Source organism: Tubulanus polymorphus, chromosome 7 (genome assembly GCF_964204645.1).
Source record: "Tubulanus polymorphus chromosome 7, tnTubPoly1.2, whole genome shotgun sequence".
NCBI classification, from domain to species: domain Eukaryota; kingdom Metazoa; phylum Nemertea; class Palaeonemertea; order Tubulaniformes; family Tubulanidae; genus Tubulanus; species Tubulanus polymorphus.
In genome coordinates, this window is record NC_134031.1 from 10590214 (window position 1) to 10616277 (window position 26064).

At 41.8% G+C, this 26064-nt stretch overlaps 1 protein-coding gene across 1 annotated transcript in view; it reads right to left on the minus strand.

The window, feature by feature from the left end:
- Positions 1-26064, minus strand: part of LOC141909150 (E3 ubiquitin-protein ligase UBR4-like) — a 200331-nt gene that overhangs the window by 45798 nt on the left and 128469 nt on the right. The window contains exons 53-57 of the mRNA XM_074799535.1: positions 20591-20784; positions 17791-17851; positions 16566-16744; positions 14517-14778; positions 1623-1784 (exon numbers count right to left, since the gene is read on the minus strand). Coding sequence (XP_074655636.1) covers positions 1623-1784; positions 14517-14778; positions 16566-16744; positions 17791-17851; positions 20591-20784 — 858 coding nt within the window. The remainder of the gene's footprint in view (positions 1-1622; positions 1785-14516; positions 14779-16565; positions 16745-17790; positions 17852-20590; positions 20785-26064) is intronic.

Genomic DNA, 26064 nt, shown 5'->3' on the forward strand with positions numbered 1-26064 from the left:
AGTGAGTAAGTAATTAATGTTTGGCAAGGCGTGAAGTAATATACTTAGAAAGAATTGCTCAATTAACTCAATTTACTCAATTAACCTGTTCTCCTCTGTATATATACCCCTGTTTTTAGTCAATATCTCACACCTGACGATGATCTCTAGGGTGAGATCGAAACGTCGTGTTTATTATATATTTCAGATTGTTCGAATAAATAAATTCTTGATTTTAAATTCTTTTAATCCGTAGATAGTGGGTTTTAATCTTTTTATCCATTCACCACGTTTGAGTGTGGTTATCGTACGAACACAGCTTGTTTAGGTCGATTCAGAAATTTATTCAGTCCTGTATATTTTGGATTACTCTGTATTTCATTTATCAGGAGAGTGAAGAAAAGATGACTTTGGATACTACCTTGCGTGACTCCACTAGTTAGACCTACTTATTTCCAAGATGAGACGGTTCCGTTGATTTCACCCACCTGTTTTGTTTGGACCAAACTGCTGAGCCATTAAGCAGCCCATCATTGAAACCATGACCTAATAGCTTGTTTAGTAATCGCTGATGTAGTGCCTTATCAAATGCTCTTTCGAAATCCATAAATATTAATCAAGGCAAAACAGTCGATTTTCTAGAGTCAAATAACCATCTTGTCAAGTCATCCATGGTTTCAAGCATGTAGGCCTAATTGACTGTTTGTAGACCTTCCTTTTAAAACACTGCATTGACAGATGAACATGATTCTAAATATCCTTAATACTCATCAGCATGGTGCGGCTGCATCAGCATACACTCGATCGTGGTCAACACAGTATCCAGACAATTAGATCAAGAATACTAGCAAGGCTATGCAGAAAACCCGTTATCGCTGCTTTGCAGCTATACTTGTGATTGTGTTTTGTCAGTGCTTACATCGTCAATTAAGACAAACTAATTGACATTTCATTGAATCAATTTCAGTTTTATGGCCTGAGCTATTTAACTACGCTTTAATTCAAGAATATAAGGTTAGCTAGAATGAGGCAAAGCCTCGAATGCCCTCGGCCTGAAATTCACCGCCACTTGAAGTTACAGGGTTTGTGGTAAATGCGTTAGAAATATCATGGCCACGATTATTTCTATAAGAATGATATTGGAGAACATATGTACAAAGTGTAAATAATTTATCAACAGTTGCAGCCTCTAGGTTGTTTTCCCCTGATTGAAAACAATCGGTCAAAAATTGTGGCCTCTAGGCTGTTAACGTCGTTCTTCATGTCGGCCCCCTGGTGGCCATAATTTGAATTGAATCGACCCAATTTTAAATAGGGTTCTGGCCCAAGTGATATCCTACTTGCGTACCAAGTTTGAAATAAATCCGTCAACAATTGCCGCCTCTAGGCTGTTAACGTCACTTGCGGCGGCTTACTCAGACAGGGTAAATCTATATGCCCCTCTTAACTTAAGTTGAGCCGGGGGCATAAAAAACAGCTGTCGGCATATTGGCCAGAAAATACAGTAATATGCCTTTTTAAACCCCACGGGGCGGAAGCAGAGAAAAATTGTCCCATTTGAATACCTGACTGGGTAGCGATAAAAAGCTCTGGATGATACATGAAATAGAGAAAATGTTTCTACTTCTAACTAGTTATCTTACCTGTATTATCTTACTCAGGTCATCAAAGGAGTTTTTACAGTCCCCGGCATAACGCATGGCGAGCTGCTGTATACCTTTATTGACGTGGTTGGTATTGGTTGATGTTGTGCCACCAGGAGTTGCCCCAATGCCTGCACCATTAGCTATATGCATAATCTCTTCCTAAAAGAAAAGGTGATCTTAATTTCTATACCTATTGTGCAATCTAACTTGAAGAATTAATTGATTAAATGATGAATTAATTGATGATTAATTGATTATCATCACCACCAATTAAGGATTATGAAAGGATAGTCAAATTACATGCAGTCACTGAGATCGAACCCCAGTCTCATACATAAGAGACTTAGCATTCTAACAGTCAGACCAAGGGAACTAGTCAATTTGGACCATACATCAATTTGTGAATGCATATATCACATCAAAACTCTGGGACAAGGGGTACATTGTATCATTATCAATTAGTGAAAAGTTTGAAAATCAGATAATTTGAATATTACACATATTACCCATGGCTAAACACAGAAAACAATGACTTGAAATGTACTAAATGAATGAAAATGATCATATGCTTCAACTTTGCAATTAGGTACCACAAAAGTTTTAGCATAATACAATTCACTATTCAACTTCTCTGTCAGGGGATAATTGAAGAGACAATGTAATTGTTCCAATGAATACTAAATATAAAATACAAGTCTAAGGACTTTGAAAATTCATTGAGAATATCAGAGGTCTCAGATAGTTTGGGATAACGAATAATTTTACATTATACAATTTATATGCTGCCAGCACTATTTGTAACCAGAAAGAAACTTTCCATGATGGGTTTCTGTGTAATTGTTTCTGTTTCATTCACCGAACTCGCTGTCAAAAAGGCGATTCTCGATATAAATAGTAATGGGTTTTCCCCTCGGGATACCCGCTTTGGGAAAGGCACCTGAATCGATGCTACGAGTTCGAATCCCAATATTTAGACGTAATTTATTATTCTTTGAAATAAATTCTTAGAATTTCTATTTATGATAGGATGTGCAGGTTTTGATTTGGTAATGATGTTAATAAAAGTTTACCTCTTAAGGTATTGTTTTCTATCTATTGTTTGTGACGGATTAGTTTCGATGCTCCTCACAACCCGCCCCACCACGTGTCACTTATTCACGGACACGCGGATTGTATCATTTGTAATAGGCCTACCACATGAAAGAGTCCATGGCCTACCGTAGAATAGTAGGGCCTACCGATCACGCTATGTGCGATGAAAGTAGTGTTTGAATAAAACAAATTTTTAATGAAATAAACATTATTTATCATAATTAATCAATAGATCAGGTGCCGCCTAAATAATTGTTTGTTTCGTGAAATTTGTACAAAACTTTACGACTTCGTCATGTCTTGTGACCCTGAAAATACTAGAAGAATCATCGGTAAGCTTATAAAACGGCGAGGTCAACATAGTAACAACAACTTCGGGGATTGAAAAAAAAAACTCGAAAGAATTATTTCTTATACTGATGAGTTATACTGATGGGGAGTAGCGACCGTCATTGACACCAGTTATTTATCCATTCACTATCAAATGTGACGAGCCCAATAAATGATTGCGCATAGATTCGGCCTCTCAGCATTTAGCACAGCAGTTCCAAGAAGTGTTAACACCGATCAGCGCGCGCGCGCTATCTAAAACCGGTGCTAGTACGATCAATATCTACAGGTATATACGTGTTCAGTATTACACAGGGAGTACTAGTATGTTGATCGAGCGTCGTCGTAGCAACGCGCTATAAAGCGGCTTGAACTAGCGAGTAACGTTAATAATGTTTTAACCAAATTAGAGCACTTATAACCATCGGAATCAAATATAAACCAAGCTGCACCATCTACATCAAGGAGAGAATACCTGTGTGAAATTACAGAATTGTCGGTCCACACAAACAGCTTAAATCGTGTCATAAAGAAACATCCACAGACGGACAGACAGACAGACAGACAGACAGACATGACGACGATGCCATAGATGGGTTCGTCTGACGACGAAACCCATCAAAAATAGTGCTGCCATTAAACTGATCTAACTTAGTATAAAAAACCAATGACGAGATAACTCATCACTGGCAATGGTGAAAAGATTCTCCATTTTTTCTTGTCCCAATTGCCAGTGAAAAGTGTGAAAAATCAAAAAGAAATCTAAAAGAATAAAAGTTTCATTGTAAGAATTATAAAGAATGATTTTAGTTGTTATATGCTCTCTAAATATTGGCCCGAAAAGAAGCTTTGAATTCTTTGCTTTCTATGAAAAAATTTCTAGTGTGCACCTGACTTAAGAGTTACTCCTATAAATAATATCCTTGTCTCTCCATACAATCTACAGACAATCCTTAGCTGGTTTCTCGCCTCTGCCAGGTCATTCATAACGCTATGAAATGACATTGAATCGATGACGATATAACTCATCATGGCAAACTGTGGTACACCCACCATGATTTATCTCATCAGCGGCAGCAAACGTGTTAAGTCATGTGGCATAATTTTCCACTTTTTCCAGTTTTTTTGACAGATGAGAAATATATATGTATGTCACACATTTCTGCTTAAACCTTATTCAGAATTCAAAAGTATAGCCTAAGTTAACTAGAACTACGTTAGGAATACCCCTCCACAATACTAGAAGGCTCTACAAATATGGCTCTGACAGCCATCTTGACCTACATAGGTAAAAAGACAGGGATCCTCCTGCCCTCCATAACGTACATACCAGGTTATGAGAAAATTGGTGGATTGTGGACTATATAGCTGCAACAAGGTCTAAAATGCCTATTCGACACACAAATTTGGCTCTAGCAGCCATCTTGGATGACTATATATAAGTCAAAATGAAAAAGAAGACTCATTTCTTTCACGCCAGATGGAAAAAAGCAAATAAAAATGTGTCCAAATGTGTTGACCGAATGGCAGGAATTAGGTCCATAATGCCTATTTCAAACACAAATATTTGCAGCCATAAGTGTGCATCGAGATGCGTATTTCTAAAATCCCTAACATGTGTCAAACGCGTTCAGAACTAAACGTATCACAGAATGCGAATTAAACGATATAAAACTAAATGCAAACGGAAATGAAGGACGGTATATTGTACAGTACATAAATGAAGAAATCCCACACTTCGAATTTAAAATTATATGATCAAATTTATTATTATGAAACCACAACATTTAAGCTGTTGACTAACAGCCATTATCAGGTGGAATGACCAGAAAAACAAGTAACAAAGTATATAAACTCATCGGATCTAAAATAGAAGCAGTGTGTCAAAACTAAAGATAAACAGACCGAGCAATAAAAACATCAAGGGGTACCGTAGAAACCACAGCAATTCTTAACAGTTCTGAGTAAAATTACAATTTTTGGAACTAAAATTTGTATTTCCGAGTAGTACTTACCCTTTCCTATGGTTTTTGCCAATATTTTCTAAATTTGGATTGATCGCCAATGGTTTTTCTATACGACCCGGCCTTGCGGTATTGCATTTAGCCACCGGCGAAATCCGCCATCTTTTTACGTAATAGCAGACCAAAAAAAAAACAGCTATGCGGGGCAGGTGGGCGGGATTCCCACCATAGGAAAGGGTAAGTACTACTCGGAAATACAAATTTTAGTTCCAAAAATTGTAATATTTCCGTCGAGAACTGTACCCTTTCCTATGGTTTTTGCTAGACTAGCCTAGCACAAGGATGGTGGGAAAGGTAGATAGAAAAACCACCGCTCAAACGCAAGTTAAGAGGGAAAAAGAGAGCACTTATCCAAGCACGGAATGGAGCACTGTAGCACAGGGAAGACCGGTTGGCCACAGTGAGTCCGTCCAGCTCAGGGCCCCCCCCCCAGAATTTTGCGAAATTAATACTTGCAGATATGAGCCCAAACTATGTACAAGGATACACCCCCTGTGATCCTGATAATGCAACATAAATATTCTACACTAAAGGGTCCGATCGGAAAGAACGGACACCTTGAGCCATGACAACAGGACCAAGTGAAGCTAATGAGCCTAACTGGCCTGAAACATCCCGTAAATAAAATGACGTGAATGTCGATGGAGAATTCCCAAAAGGCGGCCCGACAGACTTCCTCCAACGGAGCACCCGAAAAGGCTGCGCAGGAAGTAGCCATAGACCTCACTTGATGAGAAACCACTCCCTCCGAGGAAAGATTCTCCTTCAATAAAATGTCCTTGATCAGTGAAGAGATCCATTGGGCCACTGTGTCCCGTGAAATATCACCCTTTAGGTGATCCAGCAGCGTAATAAATAACCGCTCCCGTGAACCCCTCCGTGAAGCAGAGCGATCTAAATAGAAACACAACGCCCGCACAGGACATAAAGTCCTGTCCAGGATGCCCGGTTCCACTCGATGTTTTAGGGCTTCAATTCGCCATTGACGCCGAACCGAGCCTGGTCGTTGGTTCTTTGCCAAAAATTCCGAAGCAGGCCGCAGCGAAACAAATTCCTTCGCTGGCCCAAAGACAATATGACCTTGTCGGACTGAAAGCGCATGAATCTCAGAGCGACGGGCCGAGCAAGCCAAGAACAGCAAAAATACAGTCTTTTTGACAAATTTTCAAATGACGCTGCCGAAAGAGGTTCAAATGGAGCCTCCATTAACTTCTTCAAAATTACAGACAGATCCCATGGTTGAACTGTCCTTGGTACCCGAGGCCGGGAAATAGAAAACCCTGCAACCAGCTCGGATATCCGATGATCCCCTGCTACATTTGGCCATCCAGAAGCACGCAATGTATGAGAAATCGCGGAGCGGTAACCTTTTATAGTTATGACCTGCAAACCTTTTACTACAAATAGGTGCAGTAAAAAATCTGCCAATTGAGCTACAGAGGGTGAGCATGGATCAATTTCCCCTGCAGCACACCAATCCGCAAAAATGACTCCATTTGGCATCGTAAATGGTACTTGTTGATGGCCGCTTAGATCCTGCGATAAAGGAGGCAGCCTGTTCTGAAAAGCCTGAAGTTGACAAGGATCGCTGGACAATGGCCAGGCGAGCAGATTTAACCACTGGCTGTTTGGATGATGCCGAAAGTTCCCCTGAGACAGAAGCGATGGGAAATTCGGAAGAATCCTGGGGTTGTCGCACAGTAGGTTGAGAAGTGGTAGGAACCATTTCTGAGCCGGCCAACATGGTGCTACCAGAACTATGTTGCAATTGACTGATCTCTCTATTTGATCCAGTAAGCGGGGCAGGACTGGTGTGGGCGGGAACGCATACGCATGCATCCCCGACCAGTCCAGAGAGAAGGCATCGACCCCCCACGCTTCCGCGTCTGGAAACGGGGACACAAACAGAGGACACCTCCGATTGAACCGGGTGGCAAACAGATCCAGCAGCGGATTGCCAAACATGCCCCGAACCCGATCGGCTACTTCTTGGTGGAGAAACCATTCTGTCGCAATAGCCTGACCTCGACGAGACAGAGCATCGGCCATCACGTTCCTTTTCCCTGCTAAATGTGCCACAGTCAGGGACACGCCCTTTGTCTGGCACCAAAGAAGAATTTTGGCCGACAGACCTGTGAGGGTTTCTGAGTGAGAGCCCCCTTGTGCTGAAGGTAAGCCCTCACTGTTGAATTGTCTGTGGCTAACCAAACGTGGTGGCCCTCCACTCTCCTGTGAAAGAACTTCAGGGCCTTCCACACGGCCAGCATTTCTAGGAAATTTATGTGGTTGGTGGCCTCGTAGCGAGACCATCTCCCGGCTTTGACTCGGTTCTCCAGATGTGCCCCCCATCCTTGGTGACTGGCATCCGTAAATACACGAACTGTATACTGTAGACCCTGGGCTAGTGACACCCCGAGCCGAAGATTCGTAGTTGCCGCCCACCACTGAAGATCCGGACTTAGATCGGTTGGAGGTACGGGAATCAAGGCCTCCCAGTTGCCCTTTGACTGAGACCAAAAGACCTTCCAATATTGTTGCAAGCGCCTGCTTCTGAGGCGGCCTAAGGGCACCACCAGTCCCATGGAGCTGATGGAGCCTAGAAGCTGTGACCAGTAACGAGCTGTTCTCGGGGTTGTGGACACTCCCGCCACAGCTTCTTGAAGTTTGGCTACTCGAACCATAGACGGAAAGACTTTGCCGATTCGGAGATCGAAGTCCATGCCGAGATAAGTGAACTGTTGGGCCGGCGTCAACTGAGATTTTTCCCTGTTTACGCGGAACCCTAGCTGATGGACTAAGTCCAAGACTGAGGTCATTGCCTCCCGACATTCCTGAGCCGAATTCGCGACTATTAACCAGTCGTCGAGGTAAACGAACAGTCGAACACCCCTTGACTGAAGTACCTTCTGAACTGACTTGACCAACTTGGTGAAAACCCATGGGGCCGTACTGAGGCCAAATGGAAGAGACCTGAATTGGAACTGGCGGCCTTCCCACTTTATCCTGAGAAATCGCCGAGATTCTGGGTGAATTGGAACCTGAAAGTAAGCATCTTTCAGGTCCAACGAAGCCGCCCATTGACCCGGACGGAGCCCTTGAATCACGTCCTTGGGCTTGGTCATCCGGAACCTTGGAATGTCTAGGTGCCGATTGAGGGATGACAGATCTATCACTGTCCGTTGACCCCCTGTGGCCTTTGGTACCATGAATATTCGAGAAAACCAGCCGGGAGAAGTTTCGTTGCAAACTGGTTCTATCGCTCCCTTCTCGGCCAATTCCTTGAGAGCCGGAGAGATTAAGGCCTCCTGACCAGGTTTTGGCCGCATGTTGGGAGGTGACCTCATCAGGCGCGGTCGCCTTAGGAAACGGAGACGGTAGCCACGAGAGACGACCTGGGAGGGCCAACCGTCTCCGAAAAGGTCAGACCAGTGGGTTGCTGCCTGCTGCAGACAACCTCCCACTGGTCCCAAGAATTCATTTCTAGTTTTTCCGAAAGGAAGAGCCCCTTTTTGGAGCCTTCCCCTTGACTGGACGAGGCTTGACACGATTGTTAAAGTTGCGCGCTAGTTCTCCAACCGGCATCCGAAGCGGCCTGAGAAAGCGTGGAAGTTTGAGATGGTCCTGTTTGCGTCCGTGCCGAACCTTGTGCCGCCGGCGTCGGACCAGAACGCTTTTTCCACGGAGTTCGGGGGTTGGACTTGGCCTGAACCTCCCGAATCTTCCTCAGCTCTGCGGAAACCGGAGCGCACCAACCGGAGAAGAGACGTGAAGACGTCCCCAAGGGGGCTCTCACCAAAGCATTGGACACCATATCCGGTAGACGAGTTTTGGAACTGGAGTCCATCACTGACTGACGGGAGGCTTACACAAGATTAGCCTGACCCCGAACCGACAACGGAATTACATGCGAAACAGACCGAGCCAAAGATTGGATAATCCGGTCCATTCCCTCCAGTTTTAGGGCAACTGACTCTGGGTCGGAGCCCGCATGAACGGCGGCGTGAGTCTCGCGAAGCTCACCCGTCAACACCTTAAGTGCCATATCTTGAAACGAACCAACCCTGGTAAGATTGTCCAGGATTGACGTCATGGCCACCAAACCGGACTTAGGCAAACGAATACCCGACTGTGCTGTAACAGTATCCGGGCTGATCAAAGTATAATCAGCATCCAGGCAGTTATGACTGTGATCCACAGCACCTGGAGTTGCGTAGTACGCCGAGCAAAATGCGCCTATAGGTGGATCGGTTGAACTAAAATATTTCCCAGATTTCATACCCCGTTCTGGCGGGGGTAATGAAAACTGAACGGGACAGAGATACATTGCGAGCCAGGGAAGCCCCCATCGTCTGGGGCAACCCACAATTGCTCGCGACAGGAACGACCCCAGAAGGAATTGCCGCTTCTGGGACCGGATCCTCATTGAAATCAGACCCTACCGCAGCATCCAGGAATTCAGAGTCAGAATTCCGAAGAACTGAGTGGGCTGGCGAACTTCTAACCGGACAATCAGGAATAGGCTTACCTGTTGTAGAGGTTGCAGCGACTTGTTGCGACGAAGATAACAAGTTTAAAATTTTCTCCTCAAATACATGGAAATCCTTCTGAGTCAGGTATTTTCCAGTATCCCGAAGATCGTGCCGACTTTGGTGACGGTCCCTCGAACGGGATCGCGACCTACTAGAAGAATCGCTTTCATCGCTAACCGACGTCGACGAACGATGAGAAGACCGACGGCGAAACTTCCGACAATAACGATCGTAGTCCCTCTCGCGATCAAACCTTGATCTGCGAGAAGGAGATCTTGCTCGTTTATTACGCTCACAGCGTCTAAATCTAGTGGGAGAGCGAGCTCTATCCCCGGAGCGACGATCAGAATCAGACGATGAACGTACCGGATGTTTTGAACCGGACGACGTCTGGACAGGACCGGTACCCGAACCGGACCGATACCGACCGAACCGGTGCGGGCCGTTCGTGACTACTGCGGCGCGCACTCGGTTCCGAACATGTAGTCTGAACCGGCCGAACCGGTGAAGGACCAGAGACCGGTGAATGACCGGAGACTGGTGCCGGTGAACCAGCGTTCCTCCCCGGTGAACGGAGTTGGGAAGCCGATCGTACCTGAACGACCGGCGACCGCTCCGCTTTACGATACGAAACAGGATTAGAAACATCGGTAGGCACGTCGGCCGAAACCGACGAATCCCTGCTAACTCGACGACGATCTCTTAGTTTAAGAGCCTTATCGGCCCGAAGCCAAAGGTCCTCGGACCACACGTCGCAAATCTTGCAAGGATTGCTCCTTGCACATATTTGACCGGATTTACGCCTGCACGACGCACATGAATCGTGGTTGTCCCAGGCGCCAAACAAATGCCCGCATCCCTCCCCGCCACGATGCTGACCCTTAGGAGGGGGTGGCATAATTATCCTGTTACAAATCAAAACAATTCAATTCAATCAAATTATATTTGTACATAAAATTCTTACGGAAAAATAGAAACTAGGGATAACCTCCAAACCGAACGGACTCACCGTTATGAGAGTGAAAACTCCCTAATATCCTAATTCCCAGATTTTTACGGCGAAAAAATCCAACGCGTTCTACTGCGAGAACGCCAAGAAAAATGATGGTGGATTTCGCCGGTGGCTAAATGCAATACCGCAGGGCCGGGTCGTATAGAAAAACCATTGGCGATCAATCCAAATTTAGAAAATATTGGCAAAAACCATAGGAAAGGGTACAGTACTCGACGGAAATAACAAATTATGTAACTAAGTGAAGTGGACTGAAGAGGGTGGCGATAACAAAGTGACACATAGTGACATTAACCCAAATCTAATAAAGAGTTGATGTGTCTGGATAATAATTGGTTACGAATTTAAGTTAAGTTTCGAAGTTAAGAAACCAGTATTTAAATTAGTAGATAAATTTGATTTCGAAAGTTTACATATTAGGGCTGATTCCACTATATGTCTCTTATGAATATCTTTACAAGGACAAATAAGTTTCGAATTCTTAAAGTCAAATTGGTGATTGGTTGTAAAGACTTGATTTGCTAATCCACTCTCAGGCTTTTGGTTGCGGATATCTATTTTGTGTTCTTTAATACGCTGACTAAGCTTACGTCCCGTTTCGCCGATGTACATCATATTACAGTCTTTACATGGTATCTTATAGACCCTGGACTCAATTAGCTCACTGTTGGGTTTATTTTTGGTTAAAACATTAGTGAGTTTGTAATCATACTGAAAGACTAATCTAGTGTCAATGGTGCTAAATGTGGATTTAAAGCGTTCCAAAGTAGGTAAATACGGGATTGTAATATTCTTTTGAGCTCTGCGTTTTATGGTCAGGTCATTACGTCCAAAAGTGAAAAAATTTGGGCTTTGAAATAAAATTTTGTCTGGATAGGCTAGTTTCTTGAGAGCAGTTCTTATATGTTTGATTTCTTTATCTAAAAACATTTGATCACAAATACGTAGAGCTCGAAGAAATAATCCTTGGGCTATTCCAATTTTGATGTTCAAAGGAGTAAATGAAGATAAGCTTCAGCATTAGTCAGTTTTCTATATACAGAGAGTTTCAAATTTGTTTTGAATTTATGTATGAGTACATCGAGAAATGGGATGCAGTTATTTTCTTCCCACTCAAAAGTGAAATTCAAAGTAGGATATAAAGAGTTCAAATAATGTAAGAACCCATTCACATTAAAATAAGGGAAACTAAATAAAGTATATCATCAACGTAACGTCGCCAAGTTTGGGTCTACTTTTGGTGTAAAGAGGAAGAATTTCACTTTCGACATGTTCCAAATATAAACCAGCTAGAACAGGGGAAAGCGGATTCTCCATAGCCATACCAAAAATCTGTTCAAAAAAGTTAGAACCAAATTGAAAATATAAGTTTTTTGTACAAAGTTCAATTAAGTCCAAAAGCCAATCAACTGGTATATCAAAATGAAAATCTAAAGTAGGTAACTTTCTCCTTAGAAAGTCCAAAGTAGGTTCTAAAGGAATATTAGTGAATAAGCTAGCAACATCAAAAGATATAAATTTATCATGCCCAGGAATAACATTTTTTAAACATTCCAATAAATCCTGGTTATGACGTAAATGGGCATTCCAAGAACCGGCGAAACGGTTTGAGCCAAATATCTAGATAGTCTAAAGGATGGTGAATCACAATTGGAGATGATCGGTCGAAGCGGAATATCCTTCTAATGAATTTTTGGAAGTCTGTAGAGATAAGGGAGCGACGGTAAGCGAGATTTAAATTTGTCCAGCGTTTTGGAAACATTGTTATCTTTAAAATTCGCAATACTGTCTGACAGTCCTTCGTTGAATTTATTTTGCAATGTTTTTTAAGGGTTCGATTTGAGTTTTTTGTAAACATCCGGATTGTTAAGTAGATCTTGCATTTTAGATTTATACGATTCAATGTCCATAGGCACAATTTTTCCTCCTTTGTCTGATTTAGAGATGGGGATTGTTTTAATTCTCCGAAGTTCACTGAGGGCAGATCTAAACAGGGGCGGGCAGATCTAAACCCTGGCTATAATAAAATTGATCGTATAATTTTAAATTCGAAGTGTGGGATTTCTTCATTTATCTACAGTATACACAGATTATAGTGTTTATTCGACAACTAAACTGTACAGTATATTGTAGATACAGATTGTTTCTCATTGAACTAGAATGTTGCTGAAGACGACTGATGCCCACACATCAGGTGTAACGCCTAAGTGTAAAATACACCCCGAGCGTATATCGATCAATTTATGAAGGCAAGAAAGGAAAAATACAAAACGGCTTCCAGTGACCTTGGCCTATGACCTACAGGACTCGAAATCTAATCAGTCACTCACGGTCTCTAGGGTACCCCATCCATAAAATTTCACGAAGTTATTTTATAGAGTTTATGAATTTAGAGCCAGAAATGAAAAATAGAAAACAGCTCCTGGTGACCTTTGATCCACAGGATCCGAAATGTAATCAGTGACTCTGTCACCCTGATATAAGTTGCATATTTCATAATCATATATATCTACAATGACATATCGAATGGTTCCTAATATTTCATATCTTTAACAACATGAAATGCTTAATAATAATAATTATAGTACTAATAATGAAATACCACTTATGAATATAGTATCAATATGTGCTTTATCGTAATCAACATGTCAGAATACTCAATATGTATTCAAAGTAATTAGCTCTAGTCAGTGCTCATCAAAGTAATTAGCTCTAGTCATTGCTCATCATTATCAATCAATCAATCCCATAAACATTTATATAGCGCCTGTTCCACTGATGCAGTCTTCACCGGTGCTATAGTGGGTGGTTACTGATACGCCTTTCGAAATCAGAATGTCTTTAAAGTGCTTTTGAATATCTTGATGTCTGTTATGCTACGGAGCTCTGGATCAAGGGAGTTCCAAAGGTTCGGTGCGACATGTGAGAATGAACGTCCACCAAATGATTTAAGTCTATATGTGGTTAATTAATTGTCATTAATTAATTTGTGTCTCTCAAACATGCCACCAGGTGTTAGTTTGTGAGTCCTGATGTCTACAACTTGTCTGACACCACCTAGTTCTCACTTTATACTCATGATTCTGTATATAAAGGCTATGTTATGTTATGATAATCATTCTCATTCCGGGATGCAATAAAGATTGTACAAGGTTTAACTGCATTATTGTTCCTGATGAATGGAATCCTGTACCGCTGGTGTAAATGCTAGTTCCCCAGCCAGCCTGCCGATACAACAACCAGCCGGTTACAACTCACAGTCTCTAGGATAACCCATCCACAAAATGTCACCAAATGATCTTAAACTGTCTATGTGATAGAGCCCGGAAATGAAAAATACATAAAAGCTTCTAGTAACCTTGACATTTGACCAACAGGACCAAAAATCTAATCAGTTACCCACGGTCCCTAGGATAACACATCCATAGAATTTCAGTAAGTTATCTTAAACCGTTTATGAGCTAGAGCCCAGAAATGAAATTTACAAAATGGCTTCCTTTGACCTTGACCTAAGACCTACAGGATCCAAAATCTAATCAGTTACTAGCGTCATATATTATAGTACAACTGTTGAATTTGAAGAAAATCTGTCAAACGGTTTAGGCACGGAAACAACTGCAGACAGATGGACGGAGAGACGATGGAGTGAATACAGTATGCCAACGCGTTGTGGGGGAATTGAAATGTATTTGGGACATGCAATTACATTTTCCCCCATTCTTGGGCCTATTTTTCTTAATTTACAAGATGATATCTACTTTTATTGCATTCATTCAAAAATCCAAACTGCAACTGTAAGAATTACAGATTAAATCGGCCGATAATGATAACTTAACCAACAAGATGGAAGCCATACACGCACGCACGTACACACACACACATGTATAATTGTAAATAAACATACCAATGATTTGTCTGAATGTTCATTGATGCGGATAAGAAGTGACTCAAGAATGGGTCTATGTATCTGTAACTGTTTATAGACGCGATCTGCCTTCTCCAACAATGAATTGATTGTTGAGATTGTTTTTTTGCGATCATCTTCACTCTCAACGGGATCCACAGCACAACAAGGGCGAGTGTTTAGTGTGTAATCAAACTTGGCATATTTACAGAATCCGCATGCATTACACAAGAATGGGTCTTTCTCATCATAGTTAATCGCTCTGAAAAACATAGAAACAAGATTTTCATGCCTGATGTTCTAAGCAAATGGCATGACTAAATTTGACCTGAACAAAACACTACTAAAAATAAGGGGTCCAGAAAACCATCATTGAATTACAAACTTAAATGATTGTGCTACAGGCAAATGCAAGGATCTACCAGAGGCGCATCTGTTTGAAATGGGATTGCACCAAACCTTTTGGTTTGTAGGAAAATCGTCTTTGTTCATACTGGTTTACAAACCAGTTTGCATAAACCGGCGTCTTTGTTCAAGTGTAAACCTAAACGGTTTGCGTAAAGCAAGTAAACAGCTTTGCGAGCGGTTTGCAACATCAAACTGACTTTTTCAACATGGCCGAATAATGCAATTTCCATGGTCAGCTGACTCAAACCGTTTTTTCGTTCTGTCGCATTTGTTCACTCTACAGCAAAGCGGTTTATGATGCAATAAACTGATATAAACCGGTTTATACAAACCGATTTAAAAAAAAATGCGCCTCAGGGGCAACAATGCCTGATTTCCCTGATTGAATTAAAATTGCAACAGACGGCCTGATTTCACCCCGGAATGATGCCACTCTATACTTTTTCTATCTATTGCCATACTATATCATGCTATACTATCTTTTGCCGTACTATATACTGGATCAACGACGCTATGAGACATCTTCAAAAATGATTGCATCTGTAGTTGTAATAATAACATGGATAGTAACAAGATCACCACGTAATTTTTGTAGCAGCAAGAATCTAATTAGTGAGCAGTTGATTTTGGGGGAAACCTTGTTTGGAATTCATTGTGAAATCAGAGCTTCTAAAAATAACGGCTGACTCACTGATGAGGAGTTTATATACAATTAGAGCAAGTTGAATGAGCAGAGGTGAAATAAAAAATATGTACAGTATCAAATGTGTGGGATAAAATAACATTCTGTCATTTGGAATTTTTCAAACTTATAGAATGGGAAATCTCGCTTCTTCAGTTAAATATCTCAATGTTGCTTTTTCATAAGATTCACAGTATGGGTAAAAGACACCAACCTAGCCAACTTGGTTAAATGATTGACTATCAGAAATTTCGAATATTCAAAGCTAATTTAGATAATGGCGGAAATATATGCCTAATTTCACCTTGCAAGAATTCATCATTGAATGCATAATATGCTCTCAAAAATAGATTTCGAGCAAGTTTGATGTTGGGTTATGCAAATGCGAAGAAATTAAGACATGACTCAACAAGAGATGGTTTATAATAGGTGACTCATAGAATCACTTCTTCTTCAAATTGATGGTTTCTTCAATTAGTAGATCTGTTACATAAGAGTAAAACAATAAAGCCAGTTGGTTAAATAAGCTGCTCTCGAGGCACTGATTTAAAATCCTAGTGATGCCAACTGTAAATTAACGATATCTGCTAAGAGTAATTTACAATCATATATTATACTTCGACAAGAGATTTGTTGACAGTAATACTTTAAATCAATTTTTCTTTCAGTCACAATGCACAATTAATGCTGAATAAAATCAAATGTAACTCGACAAGGACTGAGTTTCAGTGAGAAATGACTTTATCACAGGTAAAATGATGGTTAAGAAAGCCTGAAAGGAACAGCAATTACAAGGTGTCTACCCACACCACGTAAACTTTCAATCAATTTTGAGTTAATTTTGTTTCATGTTAATGACACAATATCAATAGCAGGTTTCAAACTTTTACATGGCACGGATCGATGTTATTAATTCCAAAGAACTTGTGAAATGCACAGATCATATTTCAAAGACAAACCTGCATTTGTGACACTGGAAAACATTTTCACCACAGTTGCTACATACACCAGGATTAGCTGGAACCGAGGCACTGCAACGTGGACAGGAAAGTGTCTCAGCAGATGCTTGGAAATTATCATAGAAATCTCCATACTCAATCATCAGATTGCAGGCAGTGATTGGTAATGGGAATTCCACCTAGAAAAAAAATACAACAGCATATTGACCAATTGAAGCTATGAGTTAAGATTTAAACAGGAGCCCATAAGGCACTAAAATGTAGCTTACAATGCATCATAATCGTAAGTAGCAAAACCCAAAATTAATTGCCCATGGGCAAAGCGGTTTAACTTGAGAACTGGAGCTTATTTGGAATATTTTATATTCTATTTTATCCTTTTCAGAGAATTATTTTGTAGTCAAACAAGGCCAAAAATATATATTTGTTTATGGTCCATGTCAAAAATCTTGTAGGGTACAGGCAGGTAGGGAAACTATTTTCTATTTTGAAAAAACAATTTTCACAATATAAAAAATATTTGAATAAAATTCATATGATATCACCAATCAGAGGGTGGCTGAATATTGAATCTTGGCAACCTCTTCCAATGTAAGGCCGGTACCGTAAAAAAATCCCCGCATGTAAGTAGATCGTTTTAAACCCTGGATTTTACCACTAAAACATTGACCTTGACTTACACACTGAGCGAGGCAATAGTTTTCTGCTTAGTTTCTTCAGGTCACAAGAAATTACAATTCATTACAAATTATACCAAACATAGAACACAGTGCTCATTTGCAATAATAGTTTAAATGATTTTTCATGAAAAGCAAATTTTCATGTCAAACGTGCTTTTATTTGAACGCCACTTGAAACAATGCACTCTAACACGTGCTAGCAAGCAGCGATACACGTTACAGTATCACTAAAATAGTGTATGCTGTACAAGCGCGCAAGTCTGAAGGCCATTAGTGAATGTTCGCTTACATTCCAACGACACTTCAATTCAAAAATCCTATTCTAATATTCTAATGATTGTGATCAATTATTATGACCATGCAATATAATAAAATATATCCACATAATAAAAAATATAATATCAGGCCTAAACCTAGAATTATTTCTTCTGCATTCACACAACAGGTGACATGCACACCCGATTGCAAGACAAACAAATAATAAGTCACTTGTTTCTAAAGAGGCAATTATCATTTTTCAATAAATTAAGAATGAATTATCTTACCTTGACTTCTGTCTGTCCAGCACTTAATGTAACTTTTTTGGCTTTGTGCCACAATCCTGGCCTGGAATATTAAGTAATCTATCAGGTACTATTGAATTATCACACATTATATGATGAAAAAAAACTTGAAATTCCATGCTTTTGCTAGCCAGAAGTTACAAAATAATATTCAGGATAAATAAGCGTTCAAATAGCATTCAATATCATTTTGCGAGGAGCAGCATGTGCATGAAGAGATTTATTTCAATGAAGTGTAAAATGGACTTGATGTAACTGAGCTATTGACACAGTTTCCCCTTAACTGAAATCGAATACTTCAATAATTAATGAAAGGAAACTCCAATGGATGATACAACACGTGATTTAAGCACTGCATTTTAAGGAATCACCTGCAATGAGCGTGCCGGTAGCTTGTTATGCTTGCATAAATTCGGCCAGCTAAGCCATGGCTAAGATGTTTTTACAGGGAATGTATTGGAGGAAACACTTGACATGTGTAAAGGTGCTGACTTAAGTGAATCGCCCTAAGTCAAACTTGTTGATTTTGATAATGCCAACTCTTGCGCTGCAGATGTGTCTCGGCTAAAAACTCAATTTTCATCAAATTCATTAATCTCCTTGCTGCTTCCTTACACTGATAAATTTTACCAATATCACTTGGTGCACCGACATCACACCATATGCATCAGTCATACGTTTGATTTATTGAGATATTTAGGGTTTTCTGTTCACAAAAAACCCTATTGAGATTTGCCTGTTTCTTATCATTATTATTTTATGTCACACTATTTTCACTAAACGAACATAAGCTTTGTTACCTTGCCACTGTTGCCGATACAATCCGTATGATATCCTTCAGCTAACTTCGATCAACAAATACTCCGTGCGTATTTTGATAAATCAATGTTATAAAAGCATTGTCGGGCCGTAAACATCGAAAATTGGGCCCCATGCAATGAGGCGACATGTTTTTCTGATTCGTCATCCTGAAATCCACCGGCGGCTGCTCGTCACTTTGATTATGAATTCAAGTGTAAATAAATAAATCTATTACCCCAAGACTTCAGCCACGGGTTTCAAACAGTTATTTTTAACAATTACCCATTTTCCTCATCAAATCATATTACCGATACACAGGAAATTTACTGCTCTAGATTCTAAAAGCACTGTCGAGCCATAAACATGGATGAATCGACGTGTGTCTCTACATCGTCGTTCCGGGGATCAGCTGTGAGTTTCTCCGCATCATGAGAATAAAATCAAGTGCAAAAGAATTTATTACTACAAGTGTTTTGGCCACGGGCTTCTATCAGTTAGTTTAAAAATACCTATTTTCCTTTACCAAATTTACCATGTTTTTACTAGGATAAATCATTAGAGTACCGGTGAGTCGTAGACCTAAACAAAACATGCCTAAGGAGATGTAGCAGAGAAAAGCTGTTGTGTCGACCAGTTATCAAAATAAAAGAATATATTACTTCATTCAGCCGTGGGCTTCAACCATTTATCAATACTCTATATTTCCTACAGTACATACCAATCATTGTCAAATCCACAAGGTATTTACTAAATACAAGTATATAATATACTCTTATCCGTAAGCTGGACACACGCTTGATATTCGTAGTAAGCGTTCGCTGCGGGGGAAAGGAGGCTGTGTCGCTTGAATTGTTTGTCGAGGCGTATGCAACCATTAGGCCTAATGGTACTGAGCTTTACAGTCTCAAACAACCACAGTTTAATTCTTGCGTTTATCAATGGACTCATTGGATTGAACTTCAAAACAAAATAGAAATAAAAATCCGTCAACATTGCTACGATTTACAAAAGATTTCTTTCATCATAATCAGAAAATGAAATTGATTTTCCGAATTGAATACCCCACAGACCTATCCCTGTTAAATAAGGTGTAGGATTACGATGTTTGGGAGGGTTGAAATTCAATAGACCTAAGAGCAATCGCAGAATCTTTTTCATTCGAATGAAATTTTCTGATCAGAACATTAAGTTTTTTGTTGGATCAAGTATATTGTGCGATCGAAGCGTTTTTTGTTCCAATCAACAAAATTTTGATGGAACTAAATGGTCTTTTCGTCAAAATGAGTAATCTTTATTCGAACAAAATAATCGTCTGAATCGAACACAAGGGTATAATCTGAACCTGGGTTTTCTTTGTATCCAATATCCATATCGTGCCTTTTAGTTTGAAGCCCATCTTCCATGTTTCTGACCATGTACGGAACACAGCTTGTTTAGGTCGTTTTGGAAATTTACCCGGTCCGGTACATTTTGGAGTACTGTGTAAATCATTTATCAGGACAGTGAAGAGAAGAGGACTTAGGATACCCTTAGTTAGACCAACTTATTACAAGATGAGGCGTTCCGTTGATTTTGGCCACCTACTTTCGTTCGGAGAAAACTGCTGAGCCATTTGAGCGACCCATCATTGATACTGTTTCCCAATAGCTTGTTTATAAATGGCTGATGTTGTACCTTATCAAATGCTTAGTGTCGAAATCCATAAAGACTAATTAAGGCCTAACAGTCGATTTTCCAGAGTCAAATAAGACCATCTGGTCCAGTCGTCCATGGCTTCAAGTAGGTATAATTGACTGTTTGTCGACCTTCCTTTTATAAAACTGTGTTGACTGTTGAACAGGATTTTAAGACTGTGCAGAAAACCCATTATTGCTGCTTTGCAGCTATATTTATTTGAGATTGACCCCTACTGACAATGGTAAGCCAACAACTTAATGACTCATCGTACTCAAATAAGTTGTACGAGCGATATTTGACTTACCGATTTTTAAGTTCCACTACTGCAGCAACAGATCTGTTATTGTAGTAGAAACTGATAGTACGAACCATTTTTGTACGTTTCAGATCACTGATACGCAACGTTACCTTGGCGATATTATGACTTCCGATAAGTTTTACTATCTGTGTGGTGGTTGTGAATTTCGAGTCAACTTTAATTGATGTCAGTTTAATGTTCTACAATACAAACATATTTCAATGTTATATAAATTCATATTCAACAATTATTTCTGTTGTTCATTCTGTGTTTCATCAATGGGTTGGCTTCACTTCAATCATAAGCTCTTGACAAACCTAGGGTTGTAAAAACTTGACAAAAATAACCTGAAATGATAACGTCAGTGAGGCCAACAAATGAAATTTTTTAGTGTAAGTTCAGTGCTATTGTCTTCCATCATAAATCACCCAGCCGAGCATTTTAGGCATGACTGAATGAATTTGCAAAATAATAAATTGCCCATGGGCAAAGTGTGGTTTACCTTGAAAGCTAGAGGTTGTTTGGAATAAAGGGCATTGCTTGAAAAATCTTTTTTTTAATTCGTGTTTCAAAGTGCTACAAGTTTATCTTGTATTTCATCTTTCTTAAAGAATTACTTTGTAGTCAAATAAGACCAAAGATATACATTTTTTACGGTCCACGTCCAAAACTTTGTAGGGTACAGGTAGGCGCGGCAGGAAAACTATAATATATTTTGAAAAAATATGTTTCACAATATGAAAAACTATTCAAATAAGGGCATCCCAAAATAATTGTCCGTCTGCCGTAACACCGACTCACCTTTTCAGGATGAGTCGGTAGGTAGGTAGAAAATTTTTTTTTGCAAAATTTTTGGGCAAAAAAAAACAAATTTTTCACCTTTGGGCTTTTCTACATGGAAACAATATCGCAAAAATCATGTAAGTTGTGCACGGGAAATATGTGTAATAACGTAGATTTGAAGAATTATTCTTAAATTATAACTTCGTCCAGACTGTCATCTCTGTGTTAAAAATGAAACAGTACATTGAATGTGTGCGCGCTTTTACGTTACGAGCTTTAATATAGTCAATATTAGAATTAATGGCAGCTTATTGGAACACTGCCAGTTTCCTGGAAAACTTAAATTAGGCCACATGTCAAGGCATGTTTTCACACAATGCTCATACGTCGGCAGTGGGTCGGTCGGTCGGCCGATTTTATCAGAAATAAAATTTATTTCAATGAATCCCAGAAAAACGTTTTCACTCGGTACCTTTGAAGACGGGTCGGTCGGGTTACGGCGAACAGACCATTATTTTGGGATGGCCTAAAATTCATATGATGTCTTATATCAGAGGGTGGCTGAATATTGGGTCTTGGAAACCTCTTCCAATGTTGGCCGCGGAAGCTAAAATTACAATTTTTCGAACTAAAATTTGTATTTCCGAGTAGTACTTACCCTTTCCTATGGTTTTTGCCAATATTTCCTAAATTTGGATTTATCGCCAATGGTTTTTCTATACGACCCGGCCCTGCGGTATTGCATTTAGCCACCGGCGAAATCCGCCATCTTTTTACGTCGTAGCAGACCAAAAAGAAAAAACAGCTATACGGGGCAGGTGGGCGGGATTCCCACCATAGGAAAGGGTAAGTACTACTCGGAAATACAAATTTTAGTTCCAAAAATTGTAATATTTCTGTCGAGTACTGTACCCTTTCCTATGGTTTTTGCTAAAATAGTCTAGCACAAGGATGGTGGGAAAGGTAGATAGAAAAACCACCGCTCAAACGCAAGGTAAGAGGGAAAAAGAGAGCACTTACTCAAGCACAGAATGGAGCACTGTAGCACAGGGAAGACCGGTTGGCCACAGTGAGTCCGTCCAGCTCAGGGGCCCCCCCCAGAATTTTGCGAAATTAATACTTGCAGATATGAGCCCAAACTATGTACAAGGATACACCCCCTGCGATCCTGATAATGCAACATAAATATTCTACACTAAAGGGTCCGATCGGAAAGAACGGACACCTTGAGCCATGACAACAGGACCAAGTGAAGCTAATGAGCCTAACTGGCCTGAAACATCCCGTAAATAAAATGACGTGAATGTCGATGGAGAATTCCCAAAAGGCGGCCCGACAGACTTCCTCCAACGGAGCACCCGAAAAGGCTGCGCAGGAAGTAGCCATAGACCTCACTTGATGAGAAACCACTCCCTCCGAGGAAAGATTCTCCTTCAATAAAATGTCCTTGATCAGTGAAGAGACCCATTGGGCCACTGTGTCCCGTGAAATATCACCCTTTAGGTGATCCAGCAGCGGAATAAATAACCGCTCCCGTGAACCCCTCCGTGAAGCAGAGCGATCTAAATAGAAACACAACGCCCGCACAGGACATAAAGTCCTGTCCGGGATGCTTGGTTTCACTCGATGTTTTAGGGCTTCAATTCGCCATTGACGCCCAACCGAGCCTGGTCGTTGGTTCTTTGCCAAAAATTCCGAAGCAGGCCGCAGCGAAACAAATTCCTTGGCCCAAAGACAATATGACCTTGTCGGACTGAATGCGCATGAATCTCAGAGCGACGGGCCGAGCAAGCCAAGAACAGCAAAAATACAGTCTTTTTTTACAAATTTGCAAATGACGCTGCCGAAAGAGGTCAAATGGAGCCTCCATTAACTTCTTCAAAATTACAGACAGATCCCATGGTGGAACTGTTCTTGGTACCCGAGGCCGGGAAATGGAAAACCCTGCAACCAGCTGGGATATCCGATGATCCCCTGCTACATTTGGCCATCCAGAAGCACGCAATGTATGAGAAATCGCGGAGCGGTAACCTTTAATAGTTATGACCTGCAAACCTTTTACTACAAATAGGTGCAGTAAAAAATCTGCCAATTGAGCTACAGAGGGTGAGCATGGATCAATTTCCCCTGCAGCACACCAATCCGCAAAAATGACTCCATTTGGCATCGTAAATGGTACTTGTTGATGGCCGCTTAGATCCTGCGATAAAGGAGGCAGCCTGTTCTGAAAAGCCTGAAGTTGACAAGGATCGCTGGACAATGGCCAGGCGAGCAGATTTAACCACTGGCTGTTTGGATGATGCCGAAAGTTCCCCTGAGACAGAAGCGATGGGAAATTCGGAAGAATCCTGGGGTTGTCGCACAGTAGGTTGAGAAATGGTAGGAACCATTTCTGAGCCGGCCAACATGGTGCTACCAGAACTATGTTGCAATTGACTGATCTCTCTATTTGATCCAGTAAGTGGGGCAGGACTGGTGTGGGCGGGAACGCATACGCATGCATCCCCGACCAGTCCAGAGAGAAGGCATCGATCCCCCATGCTTCCGCGTCTGGAAACGGGGACACAAACAGAGGACACCTCCGATTGAACCCAGTGGCAAACAAATCCAGCAGCAGATTGCCAAACATGCCCCGGACCCGATCGGCTACTTCTTGGTGGAGAACCCATTCTGTCGCAATAGCCTGACCTCGACGAGACAGAGCATCGGCCATCACGTTCCTTTTCCCTGCTAAATGTGCCACAGTCAGGGACACGCCCTTTGTCTGGCACCAAAGAAGAATTTTGGCCGACACACCTGTGAGGGTTTCTGAGTGAGTGCCCCCTTGGTTCTGAAGGTAAGCCCTCACTGTTGAATTGTCTGTGGCTAACCAAACGTGGTGGCCCTCCACTCTCCTGTGAAAGAACTTCAGAGCCAGCCACACGGCCAGCATTTCTAGGAAATTTATGTGGTTGGTGGCCTCTTAGCGAGACCATCTCCCGGCTTTTACTCGGTTCTCCAGATGTGCCCCCCATCCTTGGTGACTGGCATCCGTGAATACACGAACTGGAGCCTCTAACGGGGCTAGTGACACCCCGAGCCGAAGATTCGTAGTTGCCACCCACCACTGAAGATCCGGACTTAGATCGGTTGGAGGTACGGGAATCAAAGTCTCCCAGTTGCCCTTCGACTGAGACCAGAAGACCTTCCAATATTGTTGCAAGCGCCTGCCTAAGGGCACCACCAGACCCATGGAGCTGATGGAGCCTAGAAGCCGTGACCAGTAACGAGCTGTTCTTGGGGTTGTGGACACTCCCGCTACAGCTTCTTGAAGTTTGGCTACTCGAGCCATAGACGGAAAGACTTTGCCGATTCGGAGATCGAAGTCCATGCCGAGATAAGTGAACTGTTGGGCCGGCGTCAACTGAGATTTTTCCCTGTTTACGCGGAACCCTAGCTGATGGACTAAGTCCAAAACTGAGGTCATTGCCTCCCGACATTCCTGAGCCGAAATCGCGACTATTAACCAGTCGTCGAGGTTAACGAACAGTCGAACACCCCTTGACTGAAGTACCTTCTGAACTGATTTGACCAACTTGGTGAAAACCCACGGGGCCGTACTGAGGCCAAATGGAAGAGACCTGAATTGGAACTGGCGGCCTTTCCACTTTATCCTGAGAAATCGCCGAGATTTTGGGTGAATTGGAACCTGAAAGTAAGCATCTTTCAGGTCCAACGAAGCCGCCCATTGACCCGGAGGGAGCCCTTGAATCATGTCCTTGGGCTTGGTCATCCGGAACCTTGGAATGTCTAGGTGCTGATTGAGGGATGACAGATCTATCACTGTCCGTTGACCCCCTGTGGCCTTTGGTACCATGAATATTCGAGAAAAACAGCCGGGAGAAGTTTCGTTGCAAACTGGTTCTATCGCTCCCTTCTCGGCCAATTCCTTGAGAGCCCGAGAGATTAAGGCCTCCTGACCTGGTTTTGGCCGCATGTCGGGAGGTGACCTCATCAGGCGCGGTCGCCTTAGGAAACGGAGACGGTAGCCACGAGAGACGACCCGGGAGGGCCAACCGTCTCCGAAAAGGTCGGACCAGTGGGTTGCTGCCTGCTGCAGACAACCTCCCACTGGTCCCAAGAATTCATTTTGAGTTTTTCCGAAAGGAAGAGCCCCTTTTTGGAGCCTTCCTCTTGCCTCGATACGAACCGGAACTGTTACGACTGGACGAGGCTTGACACGATTGTTGAAGTTGCGCGCTAGTTCTCCAACCGGCATCCGAAGCCGCCTGAGAAAGGGCTGAAGTTTGAGATGGTCCTGTTTGCGTCCGTGCCGAACCTTGCGCCGCCGGCGTCGGACCAGAACGCTTTTTCCACGGAGTTCGGGGGTTGGACTTGGCCTGAACCTCCCGAATCTTCCTCAGCTCAGCGGAAACCGGAGTGCACCAACCGGAGAAGAGACGTGAAGACGTCCCCAATGGAGCTCTCAGCAAAGCATTGGACACCATATCCGGTAGACGAGTTTTGGAACTGGAGTCCATCAATGACTGACGGGAGGCTAACACAAGATTAGCCTGACCCCGAACCGACAACGGAATTACATGCGAAACAGACCGAGCCAAAGATTGGATAATCCGGTCCATTCCCTCCAGTTTTAGGGCAACTGACTCTGGGTCGGAGCCCGCATGAACGGCGGCGTCTCGCGAAGCTCACCCATC